Here is a 20,308-nt window from a genome sequence, read left to right on the forward strand (position 1 = left end):
TATATTTCTATATGCTTGACTGTGGATGTTTTTCCCCAAAAGGATTCTTGGGTTCTTGTACTTATAGGACCGATTGTTTTTTTGAGCTTGTGTATAGTGGGTCTAATCCGACTTGTTGTAGTGTGAAAACACTATATAATGTAGTTTTATGGTGTTGTTGAGTTTGATTGACTGTTGGGTTACCACCCAACTTATAAATGTAATATTTGCATGGGTGCAATGCTTTGCGCCTCACTTTTTTTTAGGCTAGTGTGGCTACTTGCTAACTTGATCTTAGTATAAAATTGGTTTGTCTCTATAGAGCAGAGGCAACGTTGTAATGTCTATGAAATCTTTAGACTGGTAGAACTCGAGTGAATTTGTGAGATGACGTAGATTGATAAGTCCAACCATGTCTACCTAATAGATTTTCTTATTATGTGCAACCTTATTTTTAACAATAAATAGGGTGGTTTCAAGTGGATTTTATGTCGTGCATGTTTTCCTTCTATGGCTTGTTTCAATAGCCATAAAGGCTATGTATAATTTTTAGTTGTTGCAGGCTAGTCATGTGGGCGATATTGACAACCCGTTTTATATTTTTTTATTTGCCAACATTGTATGGCAGTTTGATTTTTTATGAGCAGTTTCTCTATGCATGCTTGTTGAATTATTATTTGGACCGCTTTATCTTAAACAAAGTCAATGTTTAACTGGAAGTTGCTTATGTTTGTTAGTCATCTATCTCTATAATGATGTGGTTGTTGCATCAGATGGAGATTTTTTTATATGAATGATGGTTTGATAGATCATGTATGTCTACTACTTTGAATTCATCCTATGACATCACTAGGTACAAATTGTTCAAGTGCAATAATAGGAGGTATTGTTGTATGTGAGGTTAATCAAGGTAGTTTGGTTGGGTGGATTGTCTTATTGAAGTCCAATTACTCCTGTTGAGCATAGTATCGTGTTATTATTTTAGTGTTGAAAGTAATATTTATGAAGCTTTTGCATGAGTCTGTGTCAAGAAGTACATTAGTTTTTCTTGTTGTTATCCCTCCATTGCTTTATGAGTATTGCAAATTTTATCTCTTTTGAGAGGAGAAAAAGATGTTATATGACATGAGCACCATTTGCTTCACGTCAACAGAATAGTTTTGGAGATTTCTAGTAGTTGGATTCTAGTGTAATAACAACCATGTTTTATAGTGCTGGAGACGGGTATGTCAGGTGTTTCATACATTGTCGATACATGGATGTTTGACCTTAGTGGCATTAACAAACGAGGTTGTTGAATTCATTGATTGTTGTGCTTAGTGTTCTAACCTATTTGGTAGAGTGTTATTTAAAGACTTTGTAGAGTTGCATCCCAGTTTGGTAGTGGAAAATCCTAGTGTTGATTGCACCTGCCAATGACTTGGGTTTCATTTTATATTGTTTTTTTTATTGTTGATAATGTGTTGTTTGGTTTCGGGACGCATTTTAAATTAGTTGGAGGCTGAATCAGGCTTCACTTATCTAGAATGTTTTGTAGTATGTTTCTTCATCTTTCCATAGGATGCTTAATCACCATGTTTGGTCTAAACATTTGAGAGATATGGGTTTCTTAAAACATCTTTGTTGGTGTCTCTAGCAGAGTGAGTCTTTAATTTTGTACGGAAGAGTAGACATTGAAGATGGTATAATTTGGTCTTTGTGGATTATGAAAGTTTTAGTAATTTCATGATCTTTTCAAAGAGTATGGGTTTCTAATTCTCATTGCATATAATTGGAGTTAGGTTGCTCTGAAGTTGTTGCACTGTTGTGTCTGAACTTTAGGTGTCGTTATAATCACCAATAAATCGACCGCGTTTTGATAGCGCAGAGCACAAATTTGCGAATTCTCTTTAAGCAAAACTTGTAGGTCTTTTCAGTACCTTTTTAATGGGTATTTACTTGTAACTGTCTGTTAAATAGATTTGGAGAGGTGGTTGCCCGGATATAAGTCGAATCTCTAATGTGCAGTATCTCAGGCTGAGTTTAGTTGTAGGTCATGCAGAGTTGAGGGCTATAAGGATTAATTTGGGTGCAACTTTATTGCAAAAGTCGTGGACAATTTTCAAAACTTTTCCAACGCGTTTTCGTTGTAGTTTAAGTTGAGTATAGCAGGAGTTATAGGTTTTTGAATTTTAGTTGTCCATTGTTTCAATCCTATCAGTTTTGCAACAAAAGAGTTGCATTGTTTTATCGGTTTGGAAACCAATTCCGAGACACTCATTATAATAAAAGTTCTAGGGAATGTTATAATCTTTTCAATGAGTTTATATTTGCAAAATTTTGTTAGCTGCAGGGAGTTATGATATCATGTATAGAATGTGCTTGGATGAATATGTGGGCAGACATAACATGCTTAAATTGATTCTTGTTTGCATGAAGTGAGATTAGGCTTAAATGATTTAAAAAGTTATCATATTGCTTCTATACTTATATTTGTTCTAGGTGTCTCGTAATGAAGAACCTAAAGTTATTAGTCTTTCAATGAACGCTTAATCTTAGAAGAGTAATGAACCTGATAAAATTTATTGCTTGCTATTGGGACTGCATGACCAGTTTTAGTTATGCAGCTAGTTCAATGAAGTAAACCATCTTTTCTGTAGAGATGTTATATATAAAAGTTGTAGCCAACTTCTTTATCTTACTTGTGTAAAAATTGCATGACCATAGGTCTAGTAGTTTGGGAGTTATGATTTTCTCAAGTCCACTCTTGAAATCTGTGCAGATTCTGTACAGATTTCGAAGCTGACCTTGTTTGCCCAATTTAAACTTCGAATAACTTATTATAAATTATAAAGAAGTTGTAGTACTTTTCATAATCGTTTCAACAAATTTTGGATTAATTTTTTTGGAGATCTATAAGTTAAGTTACAGTTGTTTTAAGTGTGATCTCTGAATCTGTCCAAATTTGGACAACAGAGCCTTTCTCGTGTCTTTTGACCTTAATATGCATTGAATTAACTTGATATGTTTATAAATGAATTATAGACAATTCTACTAGCTTTCTAAAAAGTCTGGGAGCACCTGAATTGGATGATTGAAACTCCAATTATGGATTTTTGAATTGAGTAGTTGAATTATGTCCAAGTCTGGACAGAATTTACGTTTAGCATTGTTTGACCTTTCTAAGTGTCAAATCTTGTTGTGATGTTAATACCAAGGGTATAGGGGACTTTATAAGCTTTCCATAAAGTCCTAGTTTACTAATTTTTGATGCATATTTTTTGAGTTAGGAGCAAAACAATTAACCGCTGTGCTGCTATCTAGAAATATGCAAGCATTAAGTTGCTCTTGTTTGGCTAAGTTTGGTTTAGGCTATAGGAACATTATATGCCTTGCATTCATATATACATTCCTTGAAGTACTTGCATATGTCAATGATTGATTTGGTGTCAGGAAAGCTTGGTCCGAGGTATATAGGACCGTCTACTATCTTGGCCGAGTTGGCAGCTGGGCTTAGCACATGTAATTGTCAGAATCTATGATCAGAGTACACCAAGTATTCCATGTCTTTATGTTGAGGAAGTATTTGCGGAATCCAGACCATCAAATCGAGCTAGAGCCAATTCCTGTGTAGCAAGAGCAGACTCTAGAGTGTCGTCTGCTGCGTATCTTAGAATCCTAGGAGCTTAAGGAGCTGATGCAGCAGAAGTACTCGAACTTTTCTTTATGTGTGAGTTTTGTTGATTCATTAATCTTTCTTTTGTTGTTCCGATAGAAGCGTCGGAATTCGAGGTCGAATTCTTTTTAAGGGGGTAGAGTGTGACACCCGGTTTGCAAAGAAGAGAAGTTGGAGGGTATTCTTTTTGTTTTTTTTCTCTCTTTCGGTGGTTGCGTTTTGGGAATTTGGAATTTGAGGAAAAACATTCACCAGTAGGGCAGTAGAATTTCTTTGGTTAGGCGCTTGCATCGGGGTCGGGAGCCGTCGCGTGGGCGTGTTGGGCCGCAAATCTTGTTTCGGCCCACTAACCCCTATAACCCTAGCCGCCCTCCCCCTAACCCCCCCCCCCATTCTTTGTGCAGCCCCCCCCCCCATTCCCCTACCCTCTTGGCCGCCCCCCTCCCATCTCCTCCTTTCTCAAGCACTTGCAGCCACACATCAAACCCTACCCCCCCCCCCCATCTCCTCCTCCCATGGTGCCATTCGTTGCCGCTCGGATCTCCATCGCGTGGTGCAAATCTTCAACGGTTTTCGGTGGAGGGAGGAAGGGAGGAAGAAAAGGGGGAGAACCCAAGGTGGTGGACTTCCGGATCGTACTTAGGGATTTGCCCGAACTTCCGGTAAAGGCAAGTAAATATAGTGGTGGTTGCTACCGTTTGGTTTGCATCCTATTCCCTGTCATTGAGTATGCAAAAGTTTTAATTATGTTAATCATTGAATTATATGATGAAGTTTATTTGTTTGGAAGTATTAATTCTCAATTGTCTAATATTGTGGATGATCATAATTTGGTAATGATATATGTGGTTGATTCCCATCTTGGATGAAGTTGAAGTATCTTTTTGAATCATGTTATATGAAGTGTTGTAGGCATGACATGCACATCGCATCATCCATCTTGCATTTTGAAGTTATGTCGTGATCTTATGGTCCGACTGTACCGGTACATTTTTAGCATCGTACGTTGCCCGAGGAGGGGTACGATGCGGCTTCATATCCTTAGAGGTATGAAGGCAGAAGTCATCCTTGCATTTGCAGACATTTGCACTCATGAGGTATATATGAAGTGTGACATTACTATGTTACTATTGTGGTTTCTACCCAAGAGGTGTGGACTAGGTGTGTTGTACGTTGTATACGTGTTGCACCTTCGTAATAAGAAAGTTGTGGAATCAAGTGGTGGTAAAACAATGTTCTTATGTGGTTAAACAGTTTGATATTATTTTACTTGCTGAGATGTGTCATCTCACTCTTGCATTACTCAATGCAGGTACTTGATACATGTTGGGAATGAGGGGAGTAGCAGCACGTCCACTTTCACTCTCACAATAACGCTGCCCAGGCGCAGCCATGATTTAATTAGAAATTTATTGTCAAAGGAAGTTTGTTTTTTTAACTAGTCGTGCGCACTAGTTAATTCAGTTCATGTCGTATGCTTAACTTCTCTTTACTAGCCGATTAATAATACTTAGTATGTTTTTGTCATGATATATGTTTATACGTTGTTGCCCCCTCATTTATGCAATTTTGCAAAGGGGGTGCTACCGAAATTTTATATATAGATGTCAGAAGTGTTGTTTAGTAGAATTCCGGGGTGTTTGTGGAACCCGGAGTGTTACAATTTGCTTGCTTTGGTTGTGTTGTCATCAATCACCAAAAATGGGGAGATTGTAAGGAAAATGGACCCCGCCCCATTTGACTAATTGATTTTGGTGTTTGATGATCAACATAGCTCGTGAACTAATGTGGTTGCTAGAGTTTGTAGTTCACAGGATGCTAAAATGACTTGGACTACGGCATCGAGGAAGCAACACCTCAAAAAAAACATTATGAAGACCATAAGTGAAGATCAACAAGTATCAAGAAAAGTCCAAAACATGAAGAAAATTGTTGTCACTTGCGGACCATCCGGCTGAGAGCACCGGACTGTCCGGTGGCACACCGGACTGTCCGGTGCCACACCGCCGGACTGCCCGGTGCACCAGGGAATAGTAGCCCAATGGCTAGTTCCTGGAGAGCCACCGGACTGTCCGGTGCAAGGCTGACAGCGCCAATGGTCACCTGCAAACGTTAGATCCAACGGCTAGTGGCGTACCAGACAGGGCACCAGACTGTTCGGTGTGCCGCAAAGAGCAGCAGCTTTTCTCCAACGACTATATTTGAGTTGGGGACTATATATAGTTCACCTAACTGACCATTTGAAGGTGTGGGAGCCTAAGCAACATATCAATACATGTTGTAGTCATTTCCAAGTGCTCAAACACCCAAGTGCTTAATAGAATCACTCGGTAATTAGCGTAGGTGCTTTGCAAAGTGCTTAGGTTAGTTAGACCTCTTATGCGCTTGCTCTAGGTTGTTCCTAGTAAGTTGAGTGAGTTTAGAAAAACCCACATAACTCCTTGGCTCTTTGTGTGAATCGTTGTAATTGTACCGAGTGGGGCGAGAGTAGGGGTGGATGACGAGCCAACTCGGCTCGGCTCGTTAAGGTAACGAGCCACAGAGTCGGCTCGGCTCGTTTACGAGCTCGAGCTGGCTCGTTTAGCTCGCGAGCCAGAGCAGAAAAAAATAATATGTACACAATAATTGTTTTTTAGTTAATTTCAAACTAATTTAACAATAGAAAATAGTAATTATACTCATAGTTTCACAAACCACGTCAATGTAACACCAAATTAGCACAATTCATCACTCATTAATTCACAATTCACATACATGTTCATCAGTTTAACCCATAATTATATTTGCATAGACCAAATTAACACATAGACATAGTTCATTAATCATTAGTTTAATTCATAGATCATAGACACCTCACATATATATAACATGTTCATCAACTATTCTGTAAATGATATGCATATAGTTTCGTTTTGCTGGATTATGGTAGCTCGTTTAGCTTGCGAGCTGGCTCGTTAACGAACCGAGCTAGGATATCAGCTCAGCTCGTGAAAAATTCAAACGAGCCGATCCGAGCCGGGCCGAGCTGACCATGAACCGAGCGAGCCAGCGAGCCACGAGCATTTCGTCCAGCCCTAGGCGAGAGTCTTGCGACACCGTGACAACCGAATTTGTGTCACGGACGCCATCGTGTACCAGAGGGAACGAGTCCTGAGACGTTTCGACCGGAAGCTCGATAGTGGAGATGGCGGGGAGCGTCTGAAAGGAGTCGGAAGCGGAGCACCACTTGTGCGTGGAGAAGGCCCGCGGCTCTCTACGGAGTTCCTCGACCGTGGTGCCTGGCCCTTGCGTGGGCTACCCTTTGTGTAGGGGCATCAACGAGGATTAGTCGGGACCTTGCGTGGTTCTGGATACCTTGGTAAAATATCGACGTCATCCACGAGAGCTTGCATCTCTACCCTTACTCTTTACCCGCATTTACATTAAGCACTTAAGTTTCAATCTCATTACTAGCTAGAATATTTAGGATTGGAACTTAGGCTTTGCGGTAGAGATAGCAACATTTAGACAAATCCTAGTTTGCACATTCTAGATTGCTTATTTGCATAGGTTTTGCTCTAGGGATCTAATTGTGGTGGTTTAGAGATAGTTTTTAGAAGTCCTAATTCAACCGGATAGTTTTTAGAAGTCCTAATTCAACCCTCCTCTTAGGCGTCACTGTTTCCTACAGCAGGGACCACTAGCCGAAGTACAACCATCAGTTATATATGGGTATGGACAAGCTCCCTCTCCACCGGCATATTCAAATTTGTCAAATATGTATCCACCAAAACTCTAGGACACATATATTCAACCATTCTATGGTGTTGCCCATATGCCTCCACCGGTGTGTTATTTTTGCTTCGTCAATAAGTATTTATTTGTCGTTCTTTTTTCTCGCTAATTTATCTCATACCTTTTGTATAGGACTATGTATATGAAATGGACACATATCAGGATCCTTCCAACATGCCTGAGTACTATGACTCAAATTGAATACGTGAGTATTGTGAAACAAACCGACCTATGTGTCGTTGGAAAACTGTAAAAGAACTTGTATTTGAATATTGCGAAGTCCGATAGTTGTTTGTTGCACGAGAATTGAAGTTTGCGGTTGCATATGTATGTTGTATGTCATTTTGGTAAATATATGTCATGTGGATCAATTAATATTTCTGTGCGATGTAAATTGAGCAAATTATAAATAAACTCTATTATTTTTTTGTTTTTTAAAACATAAAAAATAATTCATTACCAACAATTTTGCAACAAAAAACCAGTGAACAAAAAGGTTTAATTTGATTTTGACAAACCGGTCGACTTTACTGGTTTATCGAAACCGGAGAAGGGACGATTTTTTACTCTAAGGCTTTGTTTGAGAGCAAGTGTAATAAAGGGATTGAGGGAGCTAAAATCTTAATCACTAATAATGTGTTTGGTTTGAGGTCGATGTAGGATGAGTCGAGGTCGCCACCGTCCCTTCGATTTTTTGGGATCACGCCACCCCCAAAAATTACTCCGGTGTTCACCTCGCCCCGCTTGACTCTCAACCAAACACTATAGAAAATGTGACCGCCTCATTCCATTCCTCTTTGTACATTTAACCAAACGCACCCTAAATCCCCTTCATTACCCTGTCCCAAACAACTAAATCCCCTTCATTACCCTGTCCCAAACAAGCCCTAACGGTTTAGTGAACCTTGCCCCAAGCACGAGGATGGCACAGCAAGAGGAGACTTGCGCCACGATGGCGAGAGGGCGGGTGTGCCATCAAAGTATCAAACAGGTTATAGCGGCCATGAGAGCAGATGGATTTCATGTGGCAGGTGGCGACACGCGTCACGTCATGGAAACAGCCAGGATCGCGCGAAACGCAGGCGCGAAATCAAAGTGTTTCCAGTTTCAAGGAACCAGATACTAAAAAATATAATTAACGAAAAATCTAATGATGCTTATTTGGTATCATAAATGTTATTATTTTATTATATAAATATGCTTAAGCTTGAGATGTTGACTCTCAGGAAAAAAAAATAGACAAACCATAGAACTGACTGGAGAAGCAAGAATTTACAAAAGAATGGCTCGTTGAGCACTCTATGACCCAGAAATAAAGGGCAAATGCACCACAACCAAAAAAAATTGTAGGTCGCTGCTGCTTACTGAACCAGGTGGGTGCAGATTCATTTGTTAACTCACATGCGCTGAAATAATAACAAGCAACCATGGATTTTAGTGATCATAATAAGTATAGTTGCCAACTTGAGTTGATGCATAACTCTACATAATTGCACAGTTGCACTTTGAATCGACCTTTGGAGACTTGAAGCTGCCTGATGTCCTTGAAAATTCAGGAACTGGCCGAACAGGTATAGGATCTTCAGCGACCACTTCCATCTTGTCAGGTTCTGTAACTGTTTCACCTTCTGATCTTTTCCTATGTCTTGGCACTAGTCTGTGGGGTGGTTTCCGTGAACCATCACCCCTGGGAATGGATTGTCCTGCCATGGGAACTGCTGGGCGACGAGCAGAAGCAAGTTCTGAATGCTGTTCATGCTCCAGTCCAATTGTTGCAGCCCTGTATGCAATGTCATGGGCAATGGAGCTGCAGAAGAGAATTGTATCCGTAGCCTCTTCTAAGGTGAAGCATCTTTGAGTTTGTTCTCTTGGTCCCTCAACTGTAGCCAGTGATTCTTCCAAGGTCAGACATAAATCATTGTTGGTATATCAATTGACAGCACCAAATATGGTAATCAAATGCAAATGGAAACAGCAGCAAAACAACAGTGAGGTAGACAGAAATGTGTAATTGACTTAGTTGGCACTTTATGAACAACAAAAATGCATTAGGATCAATACCAAGGTTACAGAAATCATTAGGGTACCCCTCCACTAGGGTTCCGCCCCGGTTCCGCGCTGCGCTCCGCTCGCGGCAGCCTTGGCGCCTTGCCGCCCTTCGTCTTCTCCCCGCGCTAGTGGCCACCCCTCCACTAGGGTACCCCGGTGACGTACCAGATCTGTTGTTGCTGCGTCTTTTCGTTTTTCCCAGGTCAGAGATCGGGTTTGAGTCTCCATCGCCCGTCGGCTCAGGCGTCATCGACATCGGCTTTGACAACACCGGCTCCATCTTCTCCGACTGTGCCACATGGCGTGGCTAGCGGCGTGCCAGGGGACACCCGACATGCTGTTTTTGTGCCTCTTCGTCGGCACGTCGATCTCTGCCGGTTCATCGTCGCCGCTACTGACCGGGAGGTTCTGCCATAGACATCGCCATCATCGTCTTCGCCCCGCACACCGTCAGTCTGGCTAACCAATCTAGCGCGACCTCACCCTCCCGTGACGTTTGTCGTCTGCCGCGAGTTTCTTAACCAAGCACAAAGGTCGCCGTTGTGTCGCCTCTTCGGGCAGCAACGTCGCCGTTCGTCGTCACCCCCGCCGTTGCATCTACATCGTTGTCGACTCAGTCGCTGCGCGTCTCCTGCGCACGGTCTGCGAGTTGTTCGACACATGAGATGTGTCGGCAACCCGTCGATCTGCGTTGCATGCTGCGTCGACACCCTCCATCGCTGGTCTACACCACGTTCATTATCTAGTTCTTCACCGACAAGTATCGTCGTCATGCTCCACTGGCGTGGCTGAGTCTTTTCTTCCTGTGTGTCGTGGCTCTCGCCGTCGTGACTCTAGGATCCTCGATGCGTCGCCACGCCTACCTCTTCGCCTTCTTCCAGCACAACCTTGTTGCCAGCGTCGTCGTCTTATCCTCGACTACTTCGTCTACTCTGTTCTGACAGCCGTGAGCTGCGATGGCACTCCCGCCATACCGAACCATAAGACCGTGTCCAGCAATCTACCCATAGTTTACCCAAAACATTGTTTTTGCACTGTTCTGCACTGTTCGCGGAGTGGAGTTTGAATATGAGTATGGGGATGGGTAAGCTATTGGAGATAGTCTAATCGTCGTGGAGGTCTTCTTTGTTGGTCCCTTCAAACGCTGACACTTGGTTGGGGCCTTCTACCTAGTACGTGCGATACTGGCAACATCGGCACGTGCATTCGTCTACGACACGTTTCCAGGCGTGCCAAACCTGGAGCACGCCTCGTCCACGACAGTTTGACAGCATCATCTTCGGCATCGGCTACTTCCTCTACGACTTCCTCGATTGTGTCACTGTCTTCGTCTATGGCGCCCTCTTTCTGCGACACCATCATCCTAGCGCCTCCTGACGCTCCGCGGGCCTTCCCACATGCTACGCCTGCGCCCGCGACTTGTGCGGCTTGTCTTCTTCGGTGTCCTCGACAGCTACATCGACCATAGGTACCCGATGCACTGCACCTCGACAACGGCTCGACGCCCTTGCACTCGGCCACCTCGACATTATCGACACAAAGGGCTATCATTTGCATGGGCTACTCCAGTCGCAGCATTCGCACCGGTGTTCCGACTGCGGGGGATGTTAGAGTATATTAGGAGACTCCTGATATGGTTGGTTTAGGATTGATTGTAATCCTGGGATAACCTTCCTTGTATCTAGGATAACCTTATGTCTAGGATAGCCTTTTTGCCCTCTAAGTCATGTACTCCTGTATATTTTCCCTAGAGGCCCAATGCAATACATCCAACACATTATACACAATCTCTCCTTACAATTTTCTCCCAAAAAATGCACATCACTTGCAAGAATACTAAGAACATGATTAAAAAACATAACTTTTTGGAGCTAACAAGTGAGTACAAAAAAATTAGCAAGTCATGAATACATACCATTACCAGGAAGCCCCATTATGTTGGCCTCCTCAGAGATAACAGACGCACAACCATCATCCAACCTATCTGCCTCAGGAATTGTTTCATGCTGCATTTGATAATTACTGATGCCACAATCACCATCTGGGTGTTCTGGAGTGCCAACTGAGGTACCTTCTTCAATTTTCTGTATGCATCGTTCCTCAGGAGCCAGAGAGAGTGAGATATTGCTACATGTTTCAGTATCTGATGAACATGAGTTATCACTTGTGTAATCTTTGTGAACCATCCTACCTGTACATAGTTTCTGAATCACTACATCTTCAGTTGAACCAATGCCAACATTAACAATAGCCTGTGCAGCAGACCAGCACTCTATAGCACTTGAGAGTGTGTACTTACACGACTCATTAAGTTCTTCAGTACAAATTATGGATCGAGGAGCACTGCTTTCTGAATTGTCGGTTAGGAAGCCAGTATCTGCAATTGCATCATCCCGAGGACAAACTGAAACTGAACAATTGCTACTTGACATGTCTGACATGGATGCAATGCTTTTACAACTCATGGTACTACTTATTTGAGACTTCTCAAAGTCATGACGATTACTACTTTTAAGGTGTTCCAAATGTCCAGATTGCCTTGTAGACCCTTGATCAATGGAAGACGCTGATGAACTATCCCATCCAATGGTACGCTTTAGCATAGTAACACCATCTCTTGTATAGTAGGGTTCTGAACAGATAATATTTGTACCAGCTAAGGGTCGCCCTTCTATAACAGGCCATTTGTTACTGCTTGACTTCTGCAGCAGTACTGAAATCCCAGCACCCTCCGTATTTTCAACCTTTAGATTTGAATGCCCAGCCGATCCCTGTTTACAACAACTGTCATAGGTAAGTGTATTAGAGGCAAATTCAATGCTTTGATACACTGACCCTGGCAGGCGTTGGAACACCTCATTCTGGTGGTTGGCAGTTTGATCTCTTAAATTATCACACTCAACTACAGATGCTAGTTCCGATTGTTGATAATTATTTATGTTACATTGATGGGATGAAATATCGAGGCTACTTCCTTGGGAAGAGTTGCCAACATCATCTGGCCTTAAATTTTCATTAACATTCTCTCCATGCAGCATTAAAAGCATTCTGTCGGTTGTATATATTGTTGACTGAGACTGAGGACACTTTTGCAGACAATCAGCTGGAGGTTCATCATTCAACAGCTGACTATCAAGAAATGACTTCTTGGTATCTTCACCATGATCGGGAGTAATGTGAGGAGCTTCCAAGGCAACACAAGGTTTAGAAATTCTAGTTTTGTGGTCTTTTTGATGTTCTTCCAAAGTCTCTATCTTGGGGTTCACAAAAAGAACCTCATCTACTAAACCACATTCTTCACACAAATCAATTTCTCCATCATCTTTTATCGCATTAAATAACTTTTCACACCTAGTGCATGTTGCCATTTTAGTTAGCCCAGCCTTGGAACCACTTGCAACATTACCTGAAGTCTCGACTATTCTACTTCTTTCCATATTGAGGTCTTCCATGTTACTTTCCGCATTTTTTTCTGTGCTTGGAGATTTTGGGCTACTTTGAGTAGCAGACAAACTGTAAGTAGGTGTTGCTTCACAGTCACCGGCTATATCACTTGGTCCTTGTTCATTACCCATACAAGGGCTAAAAGTGACACCATGGTCAGAGCTTAAATTACTGCTTGTTGTGAGTGAGGAATTATGAGACAACATAGATGAGTGTACATTATCCCCTTTGCCAACACCAAATGTGGTGCAAGGAACACTTGATAGAAGTGGCCTGAACTTATCTTGAGGAGCTTTGCGACGATCCTATAGAATGGTATAGCAATAGCATTTTGTTATATTGAGGACAATCCAAAACATCAAACAAGAGAAAGTGTTCTTGCTTGATTAAAATCAAACTAACCGCAAAAATAGATTAGCCCAGATGCACAGGAAATGCAGTTCTACAAGAGAAGGAACATTGAAATGATTACAGAATAGTATATCAGTATATGACATGTAATCATGTACCAGATCATTAGAAGCTATCAATACGACTGATCAAATGCAGCATTGGCCACAAAATACAAGTACAAATCCTCTCTTTGTTTCACAATCATGTGAAACAAAGGCAATGACAACATCGTTTCATGCAAAGGTGTAACGAAGAAGTGTAAGGGTAAGAAATTTTTCAATTTACTACATGAATTACTGATTGATTCTAAGGGGGATTTTACCATGTGATGCAGAACAAATATTACATCACACCAAAAGTAAAAGTAATGGAACAATGCTTACCATTAACCAAACTGCAGAATCAAAGGACCTCTTTGGACCAGAACTAGGGGAGAAACTCTTGGACGGCTTCTTAGGTGATGCAATAGTTCTGGATTTTATTACTGGCATGTTCTTTCTTAGAGCTGGGCTACTGGAGTAACTAATCAGCACAGACTGCATAGACTCTAGGTCGTCTTCAGCAGAAGATGTTGCAGATGCTTTGCTGTATGAGCTGAATCGATCATTGCTATGCGATGAACTGGCTCTTCTTGATGGAGTGGGAGACACAGATTGCCTTCTACCTCTCCAATTCATGTCCAATCCACTGAAAGATGAAGGAGATCCACCCCTTGAATGGGATACTAGACGATCTGACAGAGATGTGCGTAGATTCGGAGGTGCGTCAAAAGAGAAACCAGGGTCACTTGATTGCCAACCTTGAAGTTTTGGTGACGATGGCCTGTTACTGGTTTTAACAGGCGAAGTTCCTCCTTTTCTGTTTAAAATTGGGTCACTTGAGCCAGTACTCAACCTCCTTGAAGCAGGACTTGGTGACCTTTGTGGAGGTGTTGATGTCCTAGAAGCTGGAGGAGTCGAAGACCTTCGTGATGGTGCCGCTGGTTGCAAATGAAGTGCAGGGCTGCATCGTGAAGAAGAATTTGATGATCTTATCCTTGTCAACATAGTGCTGCTACATGAGCGTGGTGCTGGGCTAAGCCTACTTGGGCTTGCACTTCTTCTGTTAAAACTTTGAGTATTTTCCATCTGTGTAAAATCAGAAAGGAATATTCACACTTTAACAGGTAGGTATTGTCAACTGGAAATGAATGCAGGAACCTGTCATGAGGTGAGCACTCACTGTGGAAGACCTCGAAATTGATATTGGCTTAACCTGCGCCCTGCCCCTATGAGCCATACCAATGTGTTGATCTTCATCATCCAATGAACGAAAAAGTGGGGTCTCTGGTGGAGTCAACAGCCTGTTAAGCCAAAAGTTAGATGGCAGACATGTGGTGGCTAACATTTGGCATACAGAATGACAAATGGCCAATAAAACAATAGACGACTTATACGGTGGATGGTTTAGGTCCTGGCCCTTGACAGCAGTAGACATGAAGGAGATAGCGTGTTGAAACTCAATCTCCCTAACTTAACGGCCAAGGCAAAGCCAGACCATATCACCAGCTGTAGGCTGAGCATAAGTCCAACAAAAGACGTGAACGCTCAGCCTACAGCTGGTGATATGGTCTGGCTTTGCCTTGGCCGTTAAGTCTGGAAGCATCAGAGTTCACAATGATGGTTGGACCCTTGCATCATTTTTTGTGTGCACTTCAGATAAGAAAAACCTAAAACTAACTAGCGGAACAAAGAAATAGAAAACAAGCTCAGAAAGCTTTTTTAGGGGTACAGGAATCACAAACCAATCAGAAACCGTTACTCAGCAGAGATAAGATGTTTGTCCACAAAGCAACTACTCGACAAGAAAAAAAACACATATAATGTTTGCAAAAAATGTAGAACTTGATTATTCATATACATCCATTGTATGCTGAGAATAAGCAGAACTAACAAGAGAAAGGTCAGTAGGTTATTGCTTAATAGTATTCAGATTGATGGTTTGCTTTTTGTTAATTAAACGCCTAGGGCAATGTGGCCTAAGGCTATCCCAGCAGCACATGCATGCGCATGCGCAAAGTAGCCATCCACAAGGTGGATGCGAGCGCACAAAAAAGAAAACCCTTCCAGCTGAGCGCGCATGCGGATGCACATATAGACCCGCAGCAGAGGAGAGAGAAACCCACAGATATGGGGTACGAGGAGGCTGAGCGCTCATTTTACGCGTCCTCATCCACGCTCTGCTGGAAGGGTGAATGGTTGAACGCGAGTACAGAAAAAAACGCATGCGAGCCCATTTGTGCTCTCTGCTGGAGATAGCTTAACTGATCCAAAAATGTGACCTAGCCAACAGATGTACAGTGACAGGTAGAGGCATCCGTTCCTTTATATGGCCTGATAGAATAGCTGTAGACCAAACAAAAGCACCAACCTTATAGAGACAATACTTAGTTAGGAATAATAAGAGTGAAATACACTATAGGTCCTTAAAATGGTTTGTGGATATCATCTAGGGGCACGTTTGGTTCTTGGATGAATGGGCACACCAACCTTATAGAGACAATACTTAGTTAGGAATAATAAGAGTGAAATACACTATCGGTCCTTAAAATGGTTTGTGGATATCATCTAGGGGCACGTTTGGTTCTTGGATGAATGGACACCTTATTTAGCTAGGTGACAAAGGAAGATGTTTGGATTCTAGGTGAGCCATCCTCAAGGTCTACGCTGGCAAGCTTTTTGCTTGCTATGGCAGGAGAGTGATTTTAGCTCACCCAACTAGCAAGGAGAGCTCGATCGCGCAGGCAAGGCTAGGCAAAACTAGCCTGGGAACCGGACACGCTCCCTAAACTATTAATTTGCGCGAAAAGGCCTCTAGCCGAGTTGGTTAGGTGGTCTAAGTAGCACTCCTTATGTCAGGGCCTAAGGAGGCCCACGGAGGGGCTGCGCCAGCAGCAGCCATGGGCCCTCAAAGGGGGATTCGATAAGGATAGTTAGAGATAAGATTAGAAGATTAGTTTAGATTAGTTGAGATTATCTAGGAAGGTTATCAGTTAGTAGTTTGTTGAGAGTTTTTAGGAGAGTTTTAAGGAGATAAGGATCTCTAGCTAGATAGGGGCAGTCAGCTGGCCTATTTATGTAATCAATGGATGAGAAATAAAGTAAGCAAGAATTAGAAGGGAGAAACCCTCCTCTTGCTCGGTAGTGGGCAGAGGCCAGCAGCAGCCATGGGCCCTCCTTAGGCCCTGACACCTTAGGTCCTGAGTTCGAATCTCGCTGCGAGCGAATTTCAAGCTGAGGTTAAAAAATGTCACTCGTTGGTTCCCCTAGTTGTGTGCACACGAGATGGACTGACCTATGAGGGGCGGATCCTCGTGTAGGGGCTGTGAGGGCTCAAAGCACAAGTAAAGATCTAGCCTATAGGGGCGGACCCTCATGTTGCACGGGGGACCAGCTTTCGTGACCTTTCTCGGTCAGGGCTCTGCTTGAGCTTCTTAATATAATACCGTGGGGGCAGTTTTTCCCCTACTGGCCAAGTATACTATTAATTTGCAGTTTCAATCCCTCAATTTGCTAGCAAATTCTCCATATCAAAATCTTCCCTCCCTTCCCTCTCTAAATGTTGGGGTGGCACAGACTAAACTGATGTGTGGCTAGTTTATTGCACATCAAATAAGGAGTGCCTAAGATTATTGTATGATTTTATTCTATGCATTCATACATCATTGTTAGGCAACTCACTCTCTAAACAATGGGCAGGAATCAACAATGGAGGCAAGGAACACTCCCTGTCTCTCCCCTACAGTAAGAGGTGCTCCACTTTAGGTGCCGCAGCTCTAGGCTGATGGCGACGGCCATGACCCCCCAGCTTTGCACCTCTCACTCACCTCAACAACTCTCAGATCTTGTATTTTGCTCGCTTGATTTTAAGAGCAGTATGCATCCAATGTCAGGAGTCTAACAATGAGGATCTATCACATCTGATCAACTACCTACGCTAGTAAGCAACACCACATAATGAACAATTTGTAAGTCGCTACTTAACTACTGAAAATCGTATTAGAGAGTCAATTTGTACTAAACATAAGCAATAGATATGACATCCCTCACATTGCTCCACAAACTATAGTCACTTATCATTTATATCTTAAACTTCTAAAAGATATTTTATGTGTTGAAACTAAAAGGAAGTAATGTGCCTATTAAGCATGGAGCAAAACAAAGAAACATGTACTATTAAGTGTGCATACCAATCATAGTCATTTCTTTCACCATCAGTATTAAGTAAATCACGATTTTCTCCGCGTGCAGCAATGTTGACACCAATCTTTGAATCTCGAAAATATCTCAACTTTGCTGATAAAAAGGCCCAGAAATAAAGAACAGACAGTACATATCAGTTAAGTGTTCGAGAGAAAAATATGAGTTAAATCACAAAGTTCACACTAGGAAGTACAATGTTACAAGAACGGGGACAGATTACAGCGATAATATTTATGAGCCTTACAGATGGATTCATCAAAATCCTCTGTTGCTTCCAGTAAGAAGTTATCCCTCTCATATTTCTGCATATCCTTGAACAACGTGAGTTCATCATCCTTCGATTTAGCAGGCAGAATACTGACAAAACTATGCCCCCTTGCGTGGCAAACTTCTTTCAGAGATCTCCTAGGTGATGGTGAGGGAGGCATCTTTAGAGTCTATTAGTCTTGCAAAGGGAGTGTAGCTATGCTGGTTCTTTTTCAGATACCAAGCTGAGTCCATAATAGTCCATTTGAAGTATCTGCAAATAGGCTTTTGTTAGTAAAGATTAAAGAACACAAACATAAAATGCTCCAAAATTCAAAAGGCATTCGACACATATCCTTGTCAAATATACGAAGAGAGTTGCTGACACAGCGAACAGAGGGCAAGAAATGGAAAGTAATAAAAGAACTCTTAAGTTGTGAACCATGCATTGCCCAAAGTAACCAAGCGATCTCACCACCACACAAAATTACCCAATACCTCATGCTGACATAGGTACTACCTTCCTAGAAAGCAAACAGACAGGATGAACATAAAAAAAGGCCCCCGAAAGGACCCTCAAAACTTGAAGTGTATCGTATAATTGTTGCACTCCAAAGCCCAATTCATCACATTCTGGACGAAAAGTTCCACCCCATCAAGAGAAAACAGCAACCCAGAGGCATGTCTCCAAAAAATGTGTCGGGAAAACAAACCAGACCAACACCACACCACTGGAAAAGCTCACATTCAAGCTCATCATTTCGCAATACACAAACACCATTAGCCGCATCTGGTGGATCAAACAGTGAGATGATCTAAATGAACTACTAACCTCACAATTCAAGAAACCCTTAAAAAGGGAAAAAGAAAGAATTACACACTTCACTCAACCACACTCTAGGATCCAATATTAATCTACCGCAATAGCAAAACTCAAACGCCAATAACGTCCCCTAAGATTTCTGACTATAAACCCTCGAGAATTGAGTAAAAAAACTGAACCCGGAAAAATTGTTAGAAAATGAACTTCAGATTGGGGACGAATGAGACACCAATGTGCCATTGTGGAACCTAATTTCATTCTTGCGCACCGGAGGAGAGGAAGAAGAACCTCACCAGGTCCTGAACGGATAGACACCAAGCAGCAGGCTTATCCACAGCACAACGTGTGGGGAAGAAGCAAGATTCAGTTCGCCTGGCGACAAAGAAACAAAAGCTCCTAGGACGGAATCCGTCCAAGCAAAGCCCGGCCAGGAATCACTTACCAACAGAGGAAGAAACCAATCCACCCACTCCCGGGTGGATCTCTCCGCATTCCAATGGGCGGGCGGGAGGAGGAGCTTGCCTGCGGTGGCTACTTGCTGGGGGTCCGCGCCCTAGCGCCGCCGCCGAAACGGGTTGCCCGTCGCCGACTTGCTTGCTCTTTCCAGGGTCCAGGCTAATGTTCCTCCCCTCCCTATGCGTCAGCTACGGGTTTTGCAGGTTCGCCTCGTTTTACTTGTAGGCAGTAGGCACCCAAGCTAAACAGTCTTTTGATGTCCATTACAGGTCATCATCGGAGCCATGAGGGGCCTTCTCACGTGTTCAACCATGCAGCAACTCTGCAACTGCGCGCCTGAATGCCTGATTTTCATATCAGAAACTTATTACTGCAACTCAGTTAATGATCATTTTAAGATTACTACAACTCAATTAATAATCATTTTACTGTAGGAGATGTAGGGGTGTTCAGTTTCCGTGACAAGTTTGTCACATTGGGTTTTGAATACAAATTATTAAATATAATATTATTTAAAAATTTTAATTACACAGACTAAACGACAGTAACACGAATTTATCAAGTCTAATTAATTCATTATTAGCAAATGTTTATCATACCATCACATGGGTGAATTATGAACTAATTGATTATAATAAGTGTGTTTTGTTGTTTATTCATTTATGTGTAACTAGTTTTATAATTAGACTATATTTATTACTTCTAATTAGTATTGAAATATATGTGACGGAGTTAAAATTTAGTGACTAGATCTAAACACATCATGATTCATGCATGTAGCCCCTCTCCATAGCCCCTCTCCATAGGTCTTTGCCTCATATGAACCGTCGATAGATATGTTAGGTGTGTTTGGTAGAGCTCTAACAGCTCCACTCTCAGCGATAATTACTCCCATCCATCTAAAAAAATCTACTTCTGCCGCTCCCAACGTGCTCCACTCTCCACCCCTTAGGAATCACTTCACACACTATTTGCCAAACATTTTTTTCGTCGGATAAATTCACTTCTCGTAGAGAATCATTCAGAATCACTCTATCGAATAACCAACTACTGGAGCTAGAGAATCATAAAGCGGAGTTGTATCAAACGAACCCTTAGGGCTCATTTGGTAGAGCTTAGAGTTTAGGTTTTTCTTCGGTACATACCTCTAATCAAATTGATTGGATTTAATTTCTAGGTAAATTCTAGGCAATATTATTTAACATGCAAGGTTTTCAACCAAACAGACATTGTGTATAGAGGGTCTTA

At 42.2% G+C, this 20,308-nt stretch overlaps 1 protein-coding gene across 8 annotated transcripts; it reads right to left on the reverse strand.

The window, feature by feature from the left end:
- Nucleotides 1–8,543: 8,543 nt before the first annotated feature.
- On the reverse strand, nucleotides 8,544–19,381 carry LOC103650437 (uncharacterized). Of its 8 annotated transcripts, none has more exons than XM_008676006.4 (8): nucleotides 19,047–19,250; nucleotides 18,898–18,930; nucleotides 17,780–18,055; nucleotides 17,523–17,628; nucleotides 14,516–14,636; nucleotides 13,678–14,421; nucleotides 11,373–13,206; nucleotides 8,544–9,303 (listed from the first exon to the last, which is right to left on the reverse strand). In XM_008676006.4, exons 3-8 carry the CDS (start codon nucleotides 17,961–17,963, stop codon nucleotides 8,891–8,893), a joined length of 3,402 nt encoding a protein of 1,133 aa, XP_008674228.1. In that variant the 5' UTR covers nucleotides 17,964–18,055; nucleotides 18,898–18,930; nucleotides 19,047–19,250; the 3' UTR covers nucleotides 8,544–8,890. The 8 variants fall into 8 exon arrangements, with proteins under 8 accessions (XP_008674228.1, XP_008674229.1, XP_020405838.1 ...); XM_008676007.4 differs by having other exon boundaries at nucleotides 8,566–9,303; nucleotides 18,898–18,903; nucleotides 19,047–19,381; XM_020550249.3 differs by having other exon boundaries at nucleotides 8,566–9,288; nucleotides 19,047–19,358.
- Nucleotides 19,382–20,308: the final 927 nt, after the last annotated feature.

This window comes from Zea mays, chromosome 3 (assembly GCF_902167145.1).
Source record: "Zea mays cultivar B73 chromosome 3, Zm-B73-REFERENCE-NAM-5.0, whole genome shotgun sequence".
In the NCBI taxonomy this organism is placed as follows: Eukaryota; Viridiplantae; Streptophyta; class Magnoliopsida; order Poales; family Poaceae; genus Zea; species Zea mays.

What these genes read in the sequence shown, in the direction of transcription:
- LOC103650437 (XM_008676006.4), bottom strand. Translation starts at nt 17,963, where the DNA reads ATGCCTCCCTCACCATCACCTAGGAGATCTCTGAAAGAAGTTTGCCAC. An exon ending in GAAAGAAATGACTATGATTG is followed by an intron (nt 14,637 to 17,522) that starts GTATGCACACTT and finishes TTGGCTTAACAG; the next exon opens with GCTGTTGACTCCACCAGAGA. An exon ending in CAATTTCGAGGTCTTCCACA is followed by an intron (nt 14,422 to 14,515) that starts GTGAGTGCTCAC and finishes GATTTTACACAG; the next exon opens with ATGGAAAATACTCAAAGTTT.